General features: G+C 35.8%; 2 protein-coding genes across 7 annotated transcripts in view; one reads left to right on the plus strand and one right to left on the minus strand.

Annotated features, from left to right (window-relative positions):
• Positions 1 to 3,606, minus strand: part of GALNS (galactosamine (N-acetyl)-6-sulfatase) — a 100,755-nt gene extending 97,149 nt beyond the window's left edge. Inside the window, exons 1-2 of one of the 3 annotated variants that reach the window (XM_053709287.1) lie at positions 3,463 to 3,606; positions 970 to 1,093 (exon numbers count right to left, since the gene is read on the minus strand). In XM_053709287.1, coding sequence (XP_053565262.1) covers positions 970 to 1,093; positions 3,463 to 3,561 — 223 coding nt within the window. In that variant the 5' untranslated portion in view covers positions 3,562 to 3,606. Of the gene's footprint in view, positions 1 to 969; positions 1,094 to 2,056; positions 2,311 to 3,462 lie in introns of those variants that run through there. The other 2 variants (XM_053710020.1, XM_053710822.1) reach the window with 2 other exon arrangements.
• Positions 3,607 to 3,705: 99 nt separating this feature from the next.
• Positions 3,706 to 22,885, plus strand: TRAPPC2L (trafficking protein particle complex subunit 2L). Of its 4 annotated transcripts, none has more exons than XM_053711675.1 (6): positions 3,706 to 3,756; positions 5,666 to 5,838; positions 8,559 to 8,646; positions 9,131 to 9,210; positions 21,209 to 21,361; positions 22,661 to 22,885. In XM_053711675.1, the coding sequence occupies exons 1-6, from the start codon at positions 3,724 to 3,726 to the stop codon at positions 22,674 to 22,676; spliced, it is 543 nt and encodes a 180-aa protein (XP_053567650.1). In that variant the 5' UTR covers positions 3,706 to 3,723; the 3' UTR covers positions 22,677 to 22,885. The 4 variants fall into 4 exon arrangements, with proteins under 4 accessions (XP_053567650.1, XP_053568140.1, XP_053568622.1 ...); XM_053712165.1 differs by having other exon boundaries at positions 22,671 to 22,885; XM_053712647.1 differs by having other exon boundaries at positions 21,209 to 22,885.
• Positions 22,886 to 23,509: the final 624 nt, after the last annotated feature.

Consider the following 23,509-nt stretch of genomic DNA (forward strand, 5'->3'; position numbering starts at 1 on the left):
CAGAGAGAGAATGAAGCAAATTGGATAATACAAATAAAATGGAAAGTTGCAAAATTGCACGTTCTATCTGAGTCATGAATTTTTAATTTTGACTTTACTGTCCCTTTAACACACTATGGAAGCAGTGTTTGCGTCAACGTTTGTAGCAATGTTATACATTAATGCAAACACTGCTGTCACAGAGAGTTTAAAACACTTGAGCAAATTAGGAGTATATATATATATATATATATATATATATATATATATATATATATATATATATATATATATATATATATATATATATATATACACACACACACACACATACATACATACATACATACACACACACACATACATACATATACACACACACACCCCACCATTAATAAAATATAGTAGCCATAAGGTATCCTTAGTTGAAAAGCTTATCTAGGTAGGCTCAAGCGCAGCAATGCATTACTGGGAGCTAGCTGCTGATTGGTGGCTGCACAAAAATGCCTCTTTTCATTAGTTCACCAGATGTCTTCAGTTAGCTCCCAGTTAGTGCATAGCTGCTCCTTCAAAAAAAGAATACAAAGAAAATGAAGCAAATTGGATAAAAGAAGTAAATTGGAAAGTTGTTTAAAATCACATGCTCTATTTGAATCATGAAAAATAAGAAAAAGAAAAAATGTTGGGTTTCATGTCCCTTTAAACGCTTCTTGTTTTTGTGTAAAAAATTGTGCTTTGTCTCAAGCACACCAAAGAAGCCAAAAAGCAAAACCTCTAAGCTAGGTTTCACAATGCTACAATTTACCTAAACCAGCTATTTGATTTTCAGATTACAGATTTTGCTTTTTGGCCTCTCTAGGGAGTGTGGAACAAATACTATTTTTTCCCAAAAAGTAAGAGGTGCTTAATATCCTTTAAAATTAAATTCAGAATTACTAAGAGCATTGGCTCTGTAGGAAACTATAATTTATTTTTAGAACAGTCACTCACATGGGGAGCACAGAGGGTTAGCTGTGTAGAAATCTGGAAAAATCATCCCTTCTGCTGCCATCTGATCCAAATTAGGAGTCTCCTTAGAGGGTTCACCAAATATTCCTAGATCTCCCCATCCCATCTTGGAAGGGTAGGGTGGGAAAAAGTAAAGAAAAAAATAGTTTGAAACTCACTGAAAAATAAAATCTATACAAAAAGGTGAACACAATGATATAATTCATACAAGGCAGTTTGTGCCAAGCAGAATGCTTAGCAAACTAAAAGTAATAATTGATAGATAAAACTAATAAAGCTTAAAGGGACACTGAACCCAAATTTCTTCTTTCGTGATTCAGATAGAGCATGCAATTTTAAGCAACTTTCTAGTTGACTCCTATTATCAATTTTTATTCGTTCTCTTGCTATCTTTATTTGAAAAAGAATGCATCTAAGCTTTTTTGGGTTCAGAACTTTGGACAGCACTTTTTTTATTGGTGGATGAATTTATCCACCAATCAGCAAGAACGACCCAGGTTGTTCACCAAAAATGGGCCGGCATCTAAACTTACATTCTTGCATTTCAAATAAAGTTACTAAGAGAATTAAGAAAATTTGATAATAGGAGTAAATTAGAAAGTTGCTTAAAATTGCATGCTCTATCTGAATCACAAAAAAAAAAATTGGGTTCCTTGTCCCTTTAAGAAGAAGAAGAAGAAAAAAGTCTGGGTTCCATGGATTTTTCTATACATGGAAAGTATTTTTGTCTTAATTGTTAGGAGATAGAGAGAAATTATGTTCATAAAGGCACAATACAGGGACATGGAAAACATGCGTTATAAGGTACATTGTACTGTAAAAGTTGTTTCCTCATAATGTGTTTGCAATGACTTGTTATACCAGCAGCAGAGTGTATGTGTGTATGTTGTATAAGTGTGTGTCTGTGTTGTATGAGACAGAGAGAGTGTTGTATAAGTGTGTGTGTTTGTTGTAAGAGAGAGAGTGTGTATTGTATGAGAGTGTGTGTGTGTGTGTTATGAGAGTGTGAGTGCTATATAAGAGTGTGTACAGTGTGTTATATGAGAGCGTGTAGGGTGTGTATTATTACCTTTTACAAAACTTTTAAGTTTGACTACAATCAGGAATAAAGTATGCACACATTTTAATCACTTTGCCAAAAATTGCAGCTCTTGTTGTAGGTTACTTCAGAAATTTTCAGACCAAGCATAAAAATAGGGTCGCGAAGGTATGTGGTATCATGGCACTGGGTCATGGGAAAAAAGTTGGAAGAACCCTGATTTAGAATATTAGCAGCCAATTAGCATCCATACCAATTGCACTTTTTATTTATTATTACATCAGTTTAAATGACAACCTGAAGGAGTAACGTTTTAGGAGTCTGGGCTAACAGTGCTAATTATTTTTCCCTAAATCTTAGCTACTATAATGTGGTTGCAATTATTTAGTCAACATGGGTATTAAACCTCTTTTAACTAATAAAGTAACAAGGTGTGAATAAGGTAAAAGGTTTTATTAAGCTTTTTTTTCCATACTGAAAGTCAATGTATCTAGTGCAGATACCTTATTACTGTTACTGTTTAAAGATCTGTATCTTTATACTGCTTGTGTAATCCTTCCTTCCCAACTGTTTAACACTCAGTTATATAGGCATGTATATACAATTTTAATAATTTTTACCATAACATTGATTTCTACTGGGTAAACCCATTCCCCAAGCTTTACCAAAGTACACTTGCATGTGTTAATATAAGAGGGCTAGAAAAATATGTTGGCTAAAGCACACAACTTGCAAAATGAGCTTTTGAAATTATAATAAGTTTATACTATAGCAATATTATATTTTAATTTAACCAAAAGCAATCAAATTATGACATTTAGCCACATATCTGCCATTCAATTGTCAATAAAATAAAACATACTAACATACTAACAAAGAAAACAGCATCAGCTATATGAAACTGAACTGTAAATTTAGTAATCCCAGGAGACTAAAAATGTGATTCCCTTTATTACTGCCTTAAATAAAAATTGCACCAGGCTAACGGATTAATATGGTACTTGTAACATGATCTCTAGAATCAGATTAAATAATGCAGATGTTTGTCAATCTATATGTACTGTAGGTAACAAATAATATAGATGACAAATAAGATATGTAGTTCTACAGATACAAACAGCTAAAAGAAGAATGTATGTAACATAATCTTTAGCTTACCAAACTAATACTTATAAACAATGTTTAAACCTTAAAATAATCTATAATAATATGTTATTAATTATATTAGTACTTCAATATAGTGATATATATCCCTAAATTCTGAACCTCAAAATATGCACAAAGCACAACAAAATGCACTAATCTCATGACATATGTATTAGAGTGCAAGCCCTGTAGACAAGTCACCACCAGCATAATGAATCAGTGTAATAAGCAGCACATTACAGTAAAACACTGCACTAGCCATATAGCTTTGTCCCCGCAGGTTCTCTCACATCGTCCATCAGCAGCAGAAGGATGTTGGGCCGTGTGTCATTGCTCCCCAGCACCGGGTTCAGGAACCACAGAACAGCTAAGACCAAACCTGCCGCCATGACATTCAATGAATATCACATGACAAGGGAGATCGCAAGCCTCAAAACAACTGTCACCAGCTGACCAATAAAAAAATATACAGAACCTAAAACGAGGCTTGGCACGCATCGCGTCATCATTCACGTGACAGGAGATGTAGGGATTTCAGGAAGAGGACCAAGATGGCTGTGTGTGTGGCTGTAATAGCGAAAGAGGTAAGCTATAAGGTTTTACCTTTCAGCGGTGTGTTTACATGATTATCGTACCATGTGAGGTGAACGGAAATGTGTTAAACTAAAAGATGTGAGATAAGAATGGCAATATATTTCTCTTTTGCTTTTCAGTTATGAATGACACCTCATCTAATACTCGCTGGGCATATAGATTTTTTCTTATGCAAAAATAATTGCCTAACAATTCTAACTCCTAATTGCTATTCAAGTGCAGTGTTGTTACTCAAAATTCAATTTACAAAACAATTCGGCATTGGTATGTTTTGGGGGTTTAACAAGTTTTAGAAAGATTAAAATAACCCCTAAACATCTACTACTACTAATAAAGCCATAACGCCGTATTTTACTCTCATGATCTCAAAAACTTAAAACTTGTGAGCAGAGTAATGCCAATACAGAGACTACCTTGCTCCCACTAAACTAATATCCAAAGAGAAAAAGATTTTTCAAGAACTTTGATCAAGCAAAACAGATTGAAGTTTGAGAGTGATGTGACATAAAATAAGTTAACATATTTTGTGGGGACCTTCAAAAATATTTTTAAAGGGACATGAAACCCATTTTTTTTTTTCTTTCATGATATAGAAAGAGCATGCAATTTTAAACGACTTTCTAATTTACTTCTATTATCTAATTTGTTTTATTCTCTTGATATTCTTTGCTGAAAAGCATATCTAGATAGGCTTAGAAGCTGCTGATTGGTTGCTGCACTTAGAAGCCTCATGTGATTGGCTCACCCATGTGCATTGCTTTTTCTTCAACTAAGAAAATCTAATAAAATGAAGCAAAATAAATAATAGAAGTAAATTGAATTGTTGTTTAAATTGGTATTCTTTCTGAATCATGAAATACATTTTTTGGGTTTAGTGTCCCTTTAAGGAAAAATTGCATAATTCTAGAAGGAATAACCATGCTATGATATTCAAAGCTACTGTCTCTAGTCTGCTTTGTTTATGTTAATGGGACATGCACTCTACACTTCACATTTACATTAAAGTGCACAAGTCACCTTGGTAAAGCACAACAATTGCATAGAGGACCAATACTAAGGGCCAGAGACAGTCTGGTTAAACCAAGGGTCAGCATAATTTTTCTGTAAAGGGTCAGGTAATATTTATTTTGACTTTGTGGGCCAATAAGCAAAATCAGTTATGTAGTGTAGGTACTTTTATAAAAAGAGAGAAAACGCTTTTCCACAAATTTGACGTAACTCCAAATATAGGACAAGCAAATGAGCCACTCAGAAACCTACCTTGGTCGTGGACTCATTTTTATATATGTGTCAAAAAAATATTTTTCTTTTGGATTTTTTCCAATCATATAAAAGTGTAAAAAAACATTCTTAGCTTGTGAGCTTAAAAAAATAAATAAGAAGTGGCAGGCCTGATTTATTATCCCACAAGAAAAAAGGCACTCTCTGGTCTTTCATATGTAAAACGTAGCGTTTATTGCACATTATTAAAAGAGCATAACGTTTCAATGCTATTATAGCAACTTTGTCAAATGGTTCAATAGTCGATCCGAAAAAAAAATTACTCACATTAGCGGTGTCTCAAATACTCTGCTTATGGCGGTAACACAGCATCTATGCTACCTCATCTGGTCGTTTACATATGAAAGACCAGAGAGTGCATTTTTTTGTCGTTTTTTGTGCTATAACTACTACATGAATGTGTAATTTCCCCCTTTGGATTGGAACGTGTGGATATAGAGATACATAAATCAGTGTTTCTCACACTTACTTATCCAAGCACAGGTGAAACAATCATAATTTAGCTACTGAACAGCCTAAGAAGGAAACTACTTAAATTCTGGCCTGTTAGAAATGTTGGGGGCTGGAATTAAGAAACACAGTTTTACCTATATATTTATTTCATTTTCTTCTTTGTAGAATTATCCCCTATACATCCGTAGTATCCCAGCTGAAAACCAGCTAAAGTTTCATTACACAGTCCACACCTCCCTGGATGTAGTGGATGAAAAGATTTCAGCTATGGGAAAAGCATTGGTGGATCAGAGAGAGCTGTACCTGGGTTTGCTATATCCTACTGAAGACTACAAAGTGTATCCTTATTTCTTTATACTGAAAGTGAAACATCTCATGAGTGTGCCGTTTGAGATACAAATTAATACAGCATAACACCTGTTGCACACATATGGATATGTTTGTAAGCAAGTACTGGAGTAATAGTGTTTTAAATGAATTGCACGATGGACTGTCTATATTGGGGTTTCTTCATTTGTGGTGCTTGTATACATTAACGAACAAAGCTTAATGATCTTTATTTGTGTTTAAATACAGCATGTACAGCTTCAATCTATGAGAAGCTTATTTGTCTATTGAATATATATATATATATATATATATATATATATATATATTAGTATAGTATAGTAGAAAAGGGCCTGCACTCCAAATCTCAAGTGTTGAGAAATATCCACCAGGGTGCTGAATCAGAAGTAAACACAGTCTTTTAGTAAGATAGCACTCACTGGGTTTATAATAAGACTTAGCTTTTACTGTAGAATTTCAGTGGTTACAAAGTTCCCATGACATTTCGGTGCCCGACTGGCACCTTTATCAAATGGATCAACAGTTCATCAGGCAGATGGCATGGCCTGACATCCAGAAGACAAGTTAAAAACCTGAGGAGGCTGCAGCCTTATATACCCTCCACAAAGCTTAATTGACTGTTAGGAGCAATGCTTGTCTGCACGTCACTTAGGCCCCGCCCCTTCCGATGTGTAGCAACTTATGATTGGTTCAACCAGCACCGTCTTCAGTGTAGGCATCACAGTCCGGACTCAAGCTTAGCACATGGCTAATTAGCATATCTGATGCTATGTGTGACGTAGGAGGTCTGGAATGCGTCTCTGTGTGAGGCTGCAGCAATCCTAAACAATGTTTAAAAATGTACTGTGTGCAAAGGACAAACTAGATGTGGATCAAAAGGTTACTGATGTGCGTTTCAAAAATGTTAATACAGTTTAGGTTTAGAGGGTAGAATAATAGTTGTACAAATCCGGTGTGGACCTGCAGTAGTTGAATTTTATAGCAGATAGGTTGAATCAAAGCAGGTTGATCAGGTAGAACAATCAGGTTAAGTGGGGGGCACAACAGGGTATAATTGCCAGAGGGGCAGCATATTAGAGCCAGACATGTGAACAACGAGAGTAGGACTATAAAAATCTGATATCAGTGTTCATCCTATGAAAGGGCCATAGTTGAGTTGTATATTGAGACTCTTAGGTTCCACTGTATCCAAAGTATAAATCCATTTTGTCTCACGTTGGAGTAAAGCTCTGCCACGGTCCCCTCCCCTAGCCAACAGTGGTACGTGATCAATGATCATAGTTCCTAGGCTGGAGACACTGTGTTTCTGCTGGGCGAAGTGACGTGCCACTGGCTGATCGGAGCCTCCCTTCTTAATGGCCTCCCTGATCTCGTGATTCGTTTGAATTTAAAATAATTCTTCTTCAAATAAAGTTCCATGAGTTCTATTATAAACTCTAGTGGAGGACCACTGTAATTGGTGGACCTGCAATGGTATGCAGATGGACCCTACATTCCTGCTTTGATTCGACCTCTCTGCTATAAAATTCAACTACTGCAGGTCCACACCGGATTTGTACAACTATTATTCTACCCTCTAAACGTAAACTGTATTAACATTTTTGAAACACACATCAGTAACCTTTTGATCCACTTCTAGTTTGTCCTTTGCACACAGTGCATTTTTAAACATTGTTTAGGATCGCTGCAGCCTCACACAGAGACGCTTTCCAGACCTCCTATGTCACACATAGCATCAGATATGCTAATTAGTCATGTGCCTACACTGAAGAACGGTGCTGGTTGCACCAATCATAATTCGCTACACACCGGAAGAGGCGGGGCCTAAGTGACGTGTGCACGGACGTGCAGACAAGCATTGCTCCTAACAGTCAATTAAGCTTTGTGGAAGGTATATAAGGCTGCAGCCTCCTCAGGTTTTTAACTTGTCTTCCGGATGTCAGGCCATGCCATGTGCTTGATGAACTGTTGATCCATTTGATAAAGGTGCCAGTCGGGCACCGAAACGTCATGGGAACTTTTTAACCACTGATATTCTACAATAAAGCTAAGTTTCATTATAAACCCAGCAAGTACTTTCTTACTAAAAGAGATATATATATATATATATAATTGCGATTTTTTTTTTTTTTTTTTGTCTTACGATTTTCAAATCGCTAGAGTGTGCGATTTAAGAAAAAAAAAATCCTGCATTGTTAAACGTTGCAGTTAGGGCTGTGCGATTTAATTGCATGGTGAGATTAATCGTGATTTTTTTTTTGTCTTGCTGCCACAATAAACATTGACAAAACCTTAACTAATTATTGTAATTTTAAAAATTGACTGCTCTGTGACTGCTAGTTTTGTTGTTTGTACTTTACAGTTTAATTCATTTTATATTGAGAAATGTATGTTTAACAGTTATTTTAAAAAAAAAATTGTGATTAAAATCGCAATCGTGATATTTCATGTCCAAAATCGCGATAAATTTTTTTCCCCCATATCGCACAGCCCATATATATATATATATATATATATATATATATATATATATATATATATATATATATATATATATATATATATATATATATATATATATATATATATATATATATATATATATATATATATATATATATATGTGTCTTGTTTGAATGTAGAAGATAAACTAATTTTGTTTAGCCAAGATCTCTTTAAGTGAGCTTCTTATTCCTTCACTTACCCCCAGATATGGCTACGTTACAAACTCAAAAGTGAAATTTGTTATGGTGGTAGATTCTTCAAACACTGCTCTCCGAGATAACGAGATCCGCAGTGTGAGTCACAGAGTCTTACCTTAAGAGGTTATAGTGGTCTGGAAAGGGATGTGTTGGTGGGGAGGGACATAGAGAAGATTATGGGGTCATTTTTTAGTGAATGGGCTCAAGTATTGCAAGGATATGTTTTTTTTTTTAAATGTATACTAATAAAATAATTGTACTTCTTTTAAAAGATATATCGTAGCATTCAGATTCCTTATAAGTCTATTTATACTCCTAACCATGAATAGAAAATCACATGAGCTTGGAAGACAAAGTTTCTAAAGATTTACTTCTGCCCTTTATAAAAGTTTTTTTTTATGTGCATTAAGTATTTATTTACCTGTACACAATGCCTTTTTATCAGCTAAATTAAATTTGAACTTAGATCTATTATTAGATTTTTTTCTTCTACCTTCAGTCATAACCTTGTTAAACTTCTGCAAATTTGAAGAGGGTGTGACTGTTTCCATCAATATTTATTTTTGTATTTTTCCATCAGATGTTCCGTAAACTTCATAATTCCTACACAGATGTGATGTGCAATCCCTTTTACAACCCTGGAGACCCTATTCAGTCACGGTGAGAAATCAATAAAAGAAAAAAAAAAAATCTAACAATTTTGCTAACACACTATTATTAGCAAAGAAAGCAAATGCATTCCATACATTTACTATGGTTAAAAGTGTTAATGTATTTGCCACAATTGCATTTCACCTTCTCTCCAAATACCTGAAGAACTTTGTTAAATTTTGAAGAAGCTGGAACAGCTGGATATCTCTTTGTGAACTTTAAAGTGATGGTTAATGTTAGGGTTTAAAAAACGCTAGGATTTACCATCACTAAAAATAAAGGTGACCTTCATTTATCGGCTACGTTTTTCAATGAGGTGACGTTTCAACTTCTTAGCCAATAGCCGTGCTAGCCTACGGCATAATACTGATCGGCTAGATTGGCTAGCCGATCGGCCATGGCATGGGAGGCCAGAGGCACTTAGGTTATCAATGAAGCTGCTGCAAAATAAAGGTACCTATTCATCAGGTTTTTTTAAACTGATGAAAGTCGTCTTTATTTTTAGTGATGTCCAGTCACAAATTAGTGCTTATACATCCCCCTCCATAAATACACATTCCAACAATCTATTGGGCTCAATTCCAGTCTTTCAGAAGAGCCATGCAAAGCACTTTGTATCGGTTTTTGTAGTGTTTTCAAATTCAAGATTATCCCAATTTTTTTTGCAAGTTTGTTGCCTGGTAAATTCCATTAATACTTTGCTTTGACCCTAGTAACATTATTTCCTTCTTTCAGAAGATGGGTTTTGAGTTTATGATTTTGTTCTTTTCTATTTTAACAATCTCGTCCCCTTTGAATCAGGTCATGATGGGTTTTTTCAACATACCCTGGCTGTTCTGATTGCCTTTTACAATGTTTAATCATGAGTTCATATGTTTAACCCCTTAATGACCACAGCACTTTTCCATTTTCTGTCCGTTTGGGACCAAGGCTATTTTTACATTTTTGCGGTGTTTGTGTTTAGCTGTAATTTTCCTCTTACTCATTTACTGTACCCACACATATTATATACCGTTTTTCTCGCCACTAAATGGACTTTCTAAGGATACCATTATTTTCATCATATCTTATAATTTACTATAAAAAAATTTATAAAATATGAGGAAAAATTGAAAAAACCCCCACCTTTTCTAACTTTGACCCCCAAAATCTGTTACATATCTACAACCACCAAAAAACACCTATGCTAAATAGTTTCTAAATTTTGTCCTGAGTTTAGAAATACCCAATGTTTACATGTTCTTTGCTTTTTTTGCAAGTTATAGGGCAATAAATACAAGTAGCACTTTGCTATTTCCAAACCATTTTTTTTTTTCAAAATTAGCGCTAGTTACATTAGAACACTGATATCTTTTAGGAATCTCTGAATATCCATTGACATGTATATATTTTTTTTTTAGTAGACAACCCAAAGTATTGATCTAGGCCCATTTTGGTATATTTCATGCCACCATTTCACCGCCAAAAGCGATCAAATAAAAAAAATCGTTCACTTTTTCACAAACTTTAGGTTTCTCACTGAAATTATTTACAAACAGCTTGTGCAATTATGGCACAAATGGTTGTAAATTCTTCTCTGGGATCCCCTTTGTTCAGAAATAGCAGACATATATGGCTTTGGTGTTGCTTTTTGGTAATTAGAATGCCACTAAATGCCACTGCGCACCACACGTGTATTATGCCCAGCAGTGAAGGGGTTAATTAGGGAGCATGTAGGGAGCTTTTTGGGGTAATTTTAGCTGTAGTGTAGTAGACAACCCCAAGTATTGATCTAGGCCCATTTTGGTATATTTCATGCCACCATTTCACCGCCAAATACAATCAAATTAAAAAAACGTTAAATTTTTCAGAATTTTAGGTTTCTCACTGAAATCATTTACAAACAGCTTGTGCAGTTATGGCACAAATGGTTGTAAATGCTTCTCTGGGATCCCCTTTGTTCAGAAATAGCAGACATATATGGCTTTGGCGTTGCTTTTTGGTATTTTGAAGGCCGCTAAATGCCGCTGCGCATCACACGTGTATTATGGCTAGCAATGAAGGGGTTAATTAGGTAGCTTGTAGGGAGCTTGCAGGGTTAATATTAGATTTAGTGTAGAGCTCAGCCTCCCACCTGAAACATCAGACCCCCTGATCCCTCCCAAACAGCTCTCTTCCCTCCCCCACCCCACAAGTGTCCCCGCCATCTTAAGTACTGGCAGAAAGTCTGCCAGTACTAAAATAAAAGCTATATTTGTTTTTTTTGTTTTTTTTTAAAGCATATTTACATATGCTGCTGTGTACTATCCCCCCTTAGCCCCCAACCTCACTGATCCCCCCCCCAAACAGCTCTATAACCCTCCCACTCTAACTTAATGGGCGCCATCTTGGGTACTGGCAGCTGTCTGCCAGTACCCAGTTTAGAAGAAAAAATGTTTTTCTTTTACATTTTTTAATCTTTTCTGTAGTGTAGCTTCCCCCCACCCCTCACCAACCCCCCACCCCTCCACAATCTCTTTTTGTGTGTTTTTTTGTGTGTTTAAGCCACTTTTAACTTTTTAATCATTTTCCATAGTGTAGCGGTTCCCACCCACCACCCTCCGTGCAAGCGTGCGCGCCCCTGACGGTGCCGCCCCCCTTGAAGTCACACGGCACACCGATGGCCGCCCGCCTCCCAAATCGGCTCCCACCCACCAACGATACCGGCCATCGATGTCCGGTGCAGAGAGGGCCATAGAGTGGCTCTCTCTGCATCGGATGGCCATGTAAGGTTATTCCAGGATGCCTCCATATCGAGGCATCACTGCAATAACCGGAAAGCAGCTGGAAGCGAGCAGGATCGCTTCCAGCTGCTTTCCACACAGAGGACGTGCAGGGTACGTCCTCAGGCGTTAACTGCCTTTTTTTTTTTTTTGAGGACGTACCCTGCACGTCCTCGGTCATTAAGGGGTTAAAAACAATTGTTCCATGGTTTTTTTTGTTTTTTTTTTATTAATTTTTTTTTTAAACTATAGCTCAAAACTCAGTTTTAAATGTAAGCAGTGAAATTTGTACACAACTAAAGTATGAACATCAGAATGTTCATATATTATTAAGTTCTTGGACATATACAAATAGTTATAATATGAAAATTGTATGAATAGTTAATTGCACACACCATAAACTCATATGGATTTAAAGGACCAGTCAACACGGTAGATTTGCATAATCAACAAATGCAAGATAACAAGACAATGCAATAGCACTTAGTCTGAACTTCAAATGAGTAGAAGATTTTTTTTCTGACAATTTTAAAAGTTATATCTTTTTCCACTCCCCCTGTACCATGTGACAGCCATCAGCCAATCACAAATGCATACACACTTATTCTTGCACATGCTCAGTAGGAGCTGGTGACTTAAAAAGTTTAAATATAAAAAGACTGCACATTTTGTTAATGGAAGTAAATTAGAAAGTTGTTCAAAATTGCATGCGCTATCTGAATCATGAAAGTTTTAGTTTGATTGAGTGTCCCTTTAAGTGATATTAAAGGGGCATGAAACCCCAAAATTTTCTTTAATGATTCAGGTAGAAAATAAGATTAAAAAAAAACTTTCCAATTTGCTTCATTCTCTTGGAACCCTTTATTGAACAAGCAGCAATACACTACTGGGAGCTAGCTGAATGGCAATCACAAGAGGCATAAATGTGCAGCCACTAATCGGCAGCTGCTGAGCCTAGCTAGGTATGTTTTTTAACAAAGGATACCAAGCGAACCAAACAAATTATATAATAGAAGTGGATTGGAAAAATGTTTAATATCACATGCTCTATCTGAATCGTGAAACATTTTTGGGTTTCATGTCCTTTTTAAGCTGCAATAAGAACATGCTTTAATGATTGTGTTTCCTTATTGCACTATTGCTTGTCAATACCTTTGTGTCTAGCCCATTACATAGTTTGTCAGCTCTGGAGTGGCAATATTCTGCTGATCCTGATCTGAGCACAGCCGGTGATTGGTGACTATGCACATATGCTTCCCTGATTGGCTCAGAGGCTGTGTTTAGCTGTGGACCAGTGCGTTTCCAATCAGTTCACTTTATCTACATATTTAATGCCTTTGCAACAAGTTAAATACAAGACAAGGAATAGTGTAATAAGAAAATCCTCTGGTGTATTCAAACATTTTGTTATTGAAGCTTTGTTTTTAAGTGGTAAAAACTGCATACAAGCATCATGAGTAATGTGTAGTTTAGACAGCATTTTAATTTAGTATTGTCCGCATATTGTGATTCGGGAACATTTGTGGAAGACCTTGCAAAAAAAAAGCCTGCTTCTGATAGATTCTCTCTTGTAAATCAGGCTGCTTAACTAGTAAATCGGCAGCTTTTCTACTGGACTGTAATGCCATAAAAAATTAATGGGGAAGTCGCTTGAGTTGAAATTGAAAATTATCTATGGCAGATTCAAATGCCCCCCCCCCCCCGTGATATCACCATCGTTTGAAACACAAAATGAGCAGGATCAAAATTCCAGATGGAATTCCTGTGTCATTTGAAGCTTATAATGCTGGTCTATAGCACACAATTATGCATATCCTGATTACTTTATTTTGCTCAGGACTCTCCTTCCACCCAACTATACAGCAGGACTTAACTATATTAAATTTTTACCTTTGGTTATTGTAGAACATGTTGTGTACCCACTACATTAAAAATCATATTGTCAAGCAATTTCTATAAGGTGCTTGTTTTTTTAACAAGCAGAGCCTTATCTTATCTAATCAAGTGCAATATAGTTAAGCAAAATTGTTATTGCATTTCTGTTTTCATAATTTTTCCTGCACAAAATTGTGACTTCAAATATAGATTGTATCTTAAAGAGCAGAAGAAAATGTTTAAAGGTGCATTGTAATAACTTTTTTAAAGTAATCCCAGTAATTATTTATATTATAATGCAAAATGGAATATTTTATTTTGATATTTGCATGAAGGACTGAAGAAGTTATGGGTAAAAATTGTCAATATTGCAGGCAAATAAATTCTCAAGTAGATAACCTGTCCACAAGCAATCGCCATTTGCAATGTAATATCACTTGGCAACATTTAATATTGCACAAGAGCTCTCTTGTGCAATGCAAGCAATTTTCCCCTGTGTGTGTGTGTCTGCTTTGTTTGTGGCAAATCAAACATCCTTTGCATTCCATTACCCAAAAGTAAATTTATAAAGAATCTACATAAAGGGACACATACCTCAAAATTTAATGTCCAATAAATTTGATTTGTGAAAATTAAACAACATTGGAATATACATAAATTATAGATTTTTGCTTAGTTTTGCAATAAAATAATTCTACAAATTGTGCTTGTCCTTAGAGGATTAAAGTCAAGTTCTGACCTGTCTACATACTATGCAGTGATTGCTTGGATCTGTGCACATTAATTTACAGCTAGCACTAACTGGCCATTATCAAGGAACATAACATACTGCAAGTTTATTTACTTTATTTTCCCTTTAAATATAATATGTCTGTTGTGATAATCATGCATCATTAACAGTATTTTACTTCTGTAACCTGGTTTGGGCAAGCAACTCTTACATCATTAAAGTGATTGTAAACTTTAATGATTTTAAAGCCCAGGATCAAAAAAATACTCTTAAAAACAGGGGCACTTTAATTCATTAAAGTTTACAAAGACACTTATTTTTTAAAATACTTACCTTTGCCTTATGGTAAACATAACGCCAATCTTCCACCTGCATCTCCTGCTTTTTTTAGCATATGAATGACGAATGCTACTTCCTCCAATTGTACCCAATGAGCTGTATGCCAAAGGGGACACGCAACGATTAGAGGAAGCCGGATTAGTATTCGATCTGCTAAAGAAAGCAGGAGATGCGGGCAGAGGATCGGCGTTATGTTTATCATAGCGTAATAGTAAGTATTTTTAAAAATAAGCGTCTTTGTAAACTTTAATGAATTAAAGTGCCCCTGTTTTTAAGATTTTTTGATACTGGGATTTAATTCATTAACGTTTACAATCACTTTAAGAGCTTATGCTACTGAGGGATGCAGCAAAACACAGAGCTACACTCACTCATGTGAGTTCCCATTTGCTAAGTGCTAGAGATGAGCTGTAGCACTCTGCCCATGCTCTGCCTCTGTCAATAAGCAGGCAGGGAGTGAGCATTTGTATATTAATGATATATTTCAGCAGGGAGGCTGGCCTGGAGCCAGATTCAGAGGTTTTAATTAAGAAATGCAAACAAATAGAGATTGCAATTCACATTTAGAGGGCATCTAATAACCGGAGATCATGCAGGGAAATGGACACTTCACTTCTATCACAATATAACTGTTTAACATTAAAGGGACACTAAAAAACGTGTGATTGTTTTCTCTTGTCTTGCTATAGACTACAAACCAGCCAATTTAAACATTTTATAAACAAAATAACAGCTTATTTGCAGCAATTGTTTTTTCACAAGCCAAACTACATCATTTGGAGGTGCCAATCCAGACTTGCTTGTACACTTGACTCATTATGTTAGACATTGTTTTGTAGTCTCTCAGCTGAAGCCAATTAAAGGGACAGTCTTCCTGATATTTTTTGTATTGTTTAAAAAGATAGATAAGGCCTTTACTACCCATTCCCCAGCTTTGCATTAAAAACATTGTTTTAGTAATATACTTTATAATCTCTAAGATTGCCTGTTTCTAAACCCCAGCAGGCCGTCCCTTATCTCAGTGCTTTTTAAATCTTGCACAATAGCTAGACAGTGCTAGTTCATGTTTGCCCTATAGCATTGTGGTCTTTACCATGGCGAATGATGATGGTTAAGCACCAGCACTGATTGGCTAAAATGCAAGATTGTAATGAGCACTGGGGGCCATCTTCAGAGACTTGGCTACAGGTAATCGTAGAGGTAAAACATATATTTATATAACATTGTTGGTTATACAGAACTGGGGAATATGTAATAAAGTATTATCCATCTTTTTAAATACATAACAATTTATGTTATGTGTCCTGATTAGTCCGGATTGTGCATTTCCAGTTTTAACATTAGAAAAGTCACACACAAGAGTTAGCATACAGGAAAAGGGGGCACAATAATTAAGGTAGGTAAATTGCAAAATTGTTTTATTATACCTAAATAACATTGTTACAGTCTCAAGGTGTTTACTGTCCCTTTAAATGCAAGTTACTTTGCAGACTTTTTATAATTACACAATTATTGTCTGCCAGTCATTTCATCCCAGACACAAATGGCTGAATCTGTGTGCACTGATATATATTGCCATTTCCTGTCTAATTGATTGTCACAATTTGTCTTCCCACAGGGCATTTGATAGCACAGTTGGCTCGATGATGATGTCTGCATGCTAAGCTGGTCTGTGCTACCCTGTGTATATATATATATTTATATTTGTGCAAGCCTTGTCAGGGAATGTACATAAGCTGTATGAAATAAAGTGTGTGAAGTTGTTTCATTCTTTTTATTCAAGCTTAAATGTTTTGTTTCATTTTTCCTGTAATCATGTTACTGTCATATGTCCTTGTTAGTGTTTCAGACACTGTTGTAACCTCTAGGGATTACAATAATCAAGGAACACAAATTAAAATATGACACTGGCCTTGGGTAGCAAAAATTTAATCTTCTTTTACAACTCGTTTATGTTTATGACCAGACAAAATCTCATCCACCTTTTCCACCTAAAGGGACATGAAACCCCAAATTTGTCTTTCATGATCCAGAAAAAGCATTCAATATAACCAACATACAAGGGCGCGATTACATATGCTTTTGCGGCCGATATCGGTTTTTAGTCCGGTATTGCTATCACATATACGGCGCCGCATATATTTCACCCGTCACCCACTAATTTTACTCCCATAAACTAATATAGAACCGCGTCGCAAATCAGTATCACATATTCAGCGTAAGGTTTTACGCGGCGAAAATTGAGAAATCTTACTCCATTTTTACCTCACCACACTTAGGCAAGCGCAGCAAGCCTTACGCTGAATATGTTAACAGTATGCGCAGTATCTATCTACCTGTCAACTGTCATCGCCCACCGCAATAACTAATAAAACTATTAACCCCTAATCCGCCATCCCCCCCCATCGCAAACTACCTAATAAAACTATTGACCCCTAATCCGCCATTTACCCACATCGCAAAGTAACTATTTAACCTATTAACTCCTAAACCGCCATTCCCCCACAACGCATTAAACCTAAATAACATTAACCCCTAAACCGCCAACCCCTCACATCGCAATAAACCAAATGAATCTATAAACTCCTAAACCGCCAACGCAAATAACTAATTTTAATTACTAAGCCCCCTAACCTAACACCCCCTAAATTAACTCCAATTACTTAAAATCAAAAAATACTAAGTTAAAATAAAATACCTAACATTACTTAAAAAAAAAAAGCTTAAATTGATCTAAAATTACAAAAAATAAAGTCTAACATTACAGAAAATAATAAACCAAATTATCAAAAATAAAAAAAATTAAACCTAATCCCTATGAAAATAAAAAAGTCCCCCCAAAATAAAAACACCCCCTAATCTAAACTAAACTACCAATAGCCATTAAAGGGTCCTTTTGTAGGGCATTGCACTAAGTTAAAGGGACATGAAACCCAAAAATTTTCTTTCATGATTGAGATAGAGAATACAATTTTAAACAGCTTTCCAATTTACTTCTATTATTTAATTTGCTTCCTTCTCTTGTTATCATTTGCTGAAAGGTTTATCTTTTATCTAGGCAAGTTCATGAGCAGCAGAGAACCTGGGGTCAAGCTGTTGATTGATGGCTGTATATATATATATATATATATATATATATATATATATATATATATATATATATATATATATATATAATTGAATGTGATTGGCTCACCCATGTGTATATTTAGAAACTAGTAGTGCATTGCTGCTCCTTCAACAAATGATACCAAGAGAATGAAACAGATTAGATAATAGAAGTAAATTAGAAAGTTGTTTAAAATTGTATTCTCTATATAAATCATGGAAGAAAAATTTTGTGTTTCATGGTCATTTAACCCTTTGAGTGCTAAGCACTTTCCCACCTGGGTGCTAAGGTTTTCTTAAAGGGTTTTTTATTTAATATTTTTTTTTTAAAAAAATTTAGTTTTTTTTTTTTTTTTTTTTTATTTATTTATTTCAGATCCCCAAGACTTACAGCCTTGAAAAGGTTAGGTGATTACCTTTCCAACGGTGGGTCTTGGGGATCTGTAGCTGCTTAGATGCCTGAGATACAGGTTTCTAAGCAGCATGCCCCCTGCTCCTATATTTAACATTGTTAATGTTAAATAAAGTTGCGCTGTGACGTCATCATGTTTATTGTGCGTGACGTCACCACGCAGAACGGAAGCCCCGGCGATGCCTTTCAATATGCCTAGGTAGGAGCGGGTGGGAGCCCCGAGATCTCCCTGAAGTTGGGAGAGTGCTAGTGACGGCTCTGAGCCGTCATTAGCACCTGAGTGGGAAACTCTGTGACTGCTCAGAGCCGTCATTAGCACTCAAGGGGTTAAACAACTCTTTTACATTTAAAAAATACTAAGTCCCCCCCCCCCCCCCAAAAGAAAAACTAACACTAAAAAACCTGAACTACCCTAACCTGAAATTTCAGTAGCTCTCATCCTATTGGCTAATTCAAATCAGCCAATAGGATTTCAGTAGCTCTCATTCTATTGTCTGATTTTATTTTTTCAGCCAACAGGAATGCAAGGTACCCCATATTTAAACGGGCACCTTACATTCAATCCTCAGTGTGCGGCGACGATCGTACGAAGAGGATCTCCACGCAGGATGGCTCCACGGTCGCCGGTCCTGTTCCGTGGTGACCTACGCTCTGCGCCGGCTTGGACCTGGATGAAGATAGAAGAGGTCGCCGTGCTGAAAGAAGAGGTCGCCGATTCCATGAAGACTTCACCGCCGCCTGGAATAAGACCTTCACCGCCGAACTTCAGGAACGGTGAGTACCTATTTGAGGTTTTGGAATTCAATTTTGGGGCCTGAAAGACCACCTTCGCCAGACTTCAGGAACGGTGAGTACCTATTTGGGGGTAAGACTTAGGTTTTGTATTTTTTGTTTGTTTTTAAGATTAGGGCTTTTAATGGGCCGAAAAAATAGTTGAATGCCCCTTTAGGGGCAATGGGTAGTTTATGTTTTTTAAGTGTTAGTTTGTGGGTTTTTTTGGTGGGGGGGGTTTACTGTTAGGAGGGGACTTAGTATTTTTTAAAAGTAATACAGCTATTTAACTTAGGGACGGGCAATGCGCTACAGAAGGCCCTTTTAAGGGCTATTGGTAGTTTAGATTATGGGGTGTTTTTATTTTGGGGGGGGCTTTTTTATTTTCATAGGGATTAGGTTTATTTTTTTATTTTTGATAATTTGGTTTATTTTCTGTAATGTTATACTTTTTATTTTTTGTAATTTTATATTAATTTAATTTAATCTTAGTTGTTTTTTTTAAGTAATGTTAGTTTTTTATTTTATTGTAACTGTATTTTTTTATTTAATGTAATTGGGGTTAATGTAGAGAGTGTTAGGTTAGGGGGCTTAGTAATTAAATTAGTTTTTTGCGTTGTGGGGGGTTTGCAGTTTAGGAGTTAATAGATTAATTTTGGTTTATTGCGATGTGGGGGGTTGGCGGTTTAGGGGTTAATAGGTTACTTTGCAATGTGGGTGAATGGCGGATTAGGGGTTAATACTTTTATTAGGTAGATTGCGTTGTGGGTGAATGGGGGATTAATAGTTTAATTAGACATATTGCGTTGTGCGGGGTTGGCGGTTTAGGGGTAAATACTTTTATTATTAGTTGCGATGTGGGGGGATTGCGGATATAGGGGTTTGGACGTGTCGGGTTTATTTTTGGGAGGCGGGTTAGACTTTTACGGGTGATTTTTAGCTTTTTTTTTTTTTTAATTTTCTTAGGCGCTGGCAGTTTCTAAAATGCCGTAAGTCACTGGCGACTCCAGAAATGTTTATTTCCGCAGATTTCTAGACATCGCTAATTTCTCAGACTTACGGCAGTTTATGAACTGCAGGCGGGGTTTATTGGATTCCCCAATGTGCAAGGAGAATTTACGGGTGACGCGGGGTTCAGCAGCTACAGCGAATCATGTCTCCTCGACTATTAATAAATCTACTCTTTGGACCCTTCAAACCGCAGGAAAACTAAACATCTAAATAGGCTATATGATATAAAGGGGACCACTCTTGGATCCAAATTTGTGGTAAAACCTCTTTTTTTTTTTTTTTTTTTTTTTTTTATAAATTATAAGAGAAAGCTCATCTAGCTCTAAAACAAAAAAAAGCTTACATTCTAGAAAAGGGGAATGGTAGGAGAGCTACTATTTAGATTAAGTGAAAAGAAGGTATGAACAGTAGTTTGTAACCTAAAATGTAAGTGAAAGACACCTGCCTTATAAACTATGGGAGAACTACAGCATAATACCTCATGCTAAACGTATAACAACAAAGAAATCTGTCTCTTAAGTAAGCAAAATATATAGGAGCATAAAGAGAGCTGGGGAAGTAAATGGTGGTAATAAATGAACCTGTAGTAATCAATGCGCAATCTACAAAATGAGATAACAGCTCTGCTATCTTGTAAAGTACAAATATCAAAGATAAGCCCAGCTATGTCAAAAAGATAAGGTCTCCTATGATTAGCACATAGAACACTGTAGGAAAAGAATTATATTCCATAAATACACTACATTAAACATGTAATATGTATCATATCACAGACCTATAAAAAGCGAAGATAACTAAAAATGGTAAAATATAAGCTTTAAAAAACCTGTTATAAGGATCAAGGGAGCAGGGCCAAGCTAATTGCAACTCTAAATCATCAAAACTTAAAGGGACATTGTACACTAGTTTTTTCTTTGCATAAATGTTTTGTAGCTGATCTATTTATATAACTCATCTTGTAGTGTTTGTGTAACAATGTATAGTTCTGCTTATTTTTAAGAACATTGTGCTGATTTTCAGGCCTCCTAACCAAGCCCCACAGATGTATACGTGTGTTTACAGACTCCTGGCTCCTGTTTATGTTGTCTTTTCATATGCTGGGAAGTGTCTGCAGCCCCTTTTACTGGGTCTCCCAGACTACCTCATCAACAGTGCTAAATTGGGAGCTTCTAAGTAAGTTTTTAAAAAGTTTTATACTTGAGTTTTAGATCAGTATCTGTGAATATTCTTCTTTATATTAGTGTCTATTACATGCCATTATATAAAAATTGGTATATACTGTTCCTTTAAGCTATAAGCTAGAGAGTATGGTGTTTTACAGTAGCTCCTTAGTGACCTAAAAGTGCTGTAAGTGACATAAAATAAGCAAACACAATAATAAAAAAATATAAAAGAACAAAGATTAAATAAAATATTTCTATAATAAGGTAAATATAGATAGCTTATCTATTTCTTCTCACATTGTGTGTAAAATAACTGATGTAGTTAAGCTATATGTTAAAGTACAAACACAAACAAACTGTTTAAAACAGTGATATTATTCACTACCTGCTGCTGATCTCTCGAGCTAAGGAATTGGGAATACCGCCTAAATATTCGGATCATACTCCCTTTGAAAAACTTAGCCTTGCAGCAACTAGAACTAAAGGAACTATCACAATCTTGTATAATTATTTAAATGTACTTAGTTCAAATACTAAACTACACTTTATTGAGAAATGGGAAGAAGAGGTTCAATTCTCTAGAGACCTCTCGGATTGGTCCTGTATTCTGAAGAAAGGACAGGCATGTACTATTAGTGCAAACTTAAAAGAAAATTATATTATGGTAGAATATAGATGGTATCTACACCCTAGTAGAGTGAAATTGGGGATATAATATGTAAGAATTGCTATAGAGGCTGTGAGGAAACTGGATCCTATACACCTATGTGGTGGACCTGTCCAAAAGCTGAAAACATTTGGTCACAAACCAACAAATTGTTGGGTGAAATTTTAAATAGGCAATTTACGTTGAGTAAGGAACAAGCCTTATTACACTTTCAACAGCCAGGTTGAAATTTGTGGGAATTATTTGCACAGCTGTTAAAACCACTATTGCAAGATACTGGAAAACAATAGTTCCACATTACAATCTGATTCTAAATAAAGTTAAATACTACTATCAAATGGCGGATATTTCTTCTACCTTGCTTAATACCAAAACAGAATTTATGCAGGTTTGGGAGGACTGGATAATATGGCTAGACAAACAAAGGATGCAAAATAGAAAGAGTCTACGAACAGAGGCTGACAATAATATGACACATTCGGAGAGCAAAGCTCTTGACCACAAGTGAACCACAAACTAGCTCATTAGTTAAAAGCTGATTAAGACCAATAACTCTGTCCTATTCTGATCTTTGTCTTCTCTTTTTTTTCCCCTGTAACTCTCTATTTAAAATGTATCTAAAATTTTGGACGTTAACTGGAGTTTTCCCCAGACATGACTAGTTTTGCTGTTATACTACTGAAGGACAAGGTACCTGGTGAGGAGGAGAGGAACCTCTACAAGAGATATATCTATACTCATCTAAATGTGACTGTATGCAAAATATGTATAACTGTACTCTCAAGAAACACAATGTTTTATTGCTTTTCACATTCTGTAAACTAAGTAATGGAAAACTTCAATAAATAAAAATATTTCAACATAAAACAGTGATATTAATGAAAAAAATATAGTACTTAGATCTTTTAACCCACTCTAGTGCAATCGTATAGGGTAACCCTCAAGCACATAAAAATAAAACAGAGTTGTAAGCAGCACACAGCCCTAAGAAGTTCTCTATCCATAGCCAGGAGGACAATTGATGGCCTAATATATAAATCATTGCCTAACTACATTAGGGGTTGGCATAAGGAGCTATCAGTGGAGTTACACCCAAACAAGTGGGCCAAATTTTTTGAACAAACATAAAAATCTACATCTACACAAATACTAGAAATGAAACTACAAATTTTGTCAAGGTGGTACCTCACTCCTGTAAGGTTACAATGAATGTATAGTTCTGCATCCTGCCTTTGCTGGAGGGGGTGTGGGGAGGCTGGAACACTTTTGCACATTTGGTGGTCTTGCCCCCTTTTTGTAGGCTTTAGGACATCAGTTGAGGGAATACTAGCTAAATTAATGGAACTTTCCCCCTCATTTGTGTTGTTCAATGATAGACCTAAATGTGGGTGTAAAATTAGACTGCTTCTTTTTCAAATTTGCTTGAATGGAGCAAAATCCCTCATTGCAAGAAGGTGGAAATCCATAGTAATCCCTACAGTAGCTGAGTGG

This window comes from Bombina bombina, chromosome 1 (assembly GCF_027579735.1).
Source record: "Bombina bombina isolate aBomBom1 chromosome 1, aBomBom1.pri, whole genome shotgun sequence".
Classification (NCBI taxonomy): domain Eukaryota; kingdom Metazoa; phylum Chordata; class Amphibia; order Anura; family Bombinatoridae; genus Bombina; species Bombina bombina.

Excerpts from the sequence above, each read along its gene's own strand:
- TRAPPC2L (XM_053711675.1), top strand. The coding sequence starts at position 3,724 with ATGGCTGTGTGTGTGGCTGTAATAGCGAAAGAG. Across the intron at positions 5,839-8,558 it reads CCTACTGAAGACTACAAAGT|ATATGGCTACGTTACAAACT; the intron begins GTATCCTTATTT and ends ACTTACCCCCAG. Across the intron at positions 8,647-9,130 it reads GAGATAACGAGATCCGCAGT|ATGTTCCGTAAACTTCATAA; the intron begins GTGAGTCACAGA and ends TTTTTCCATCAG.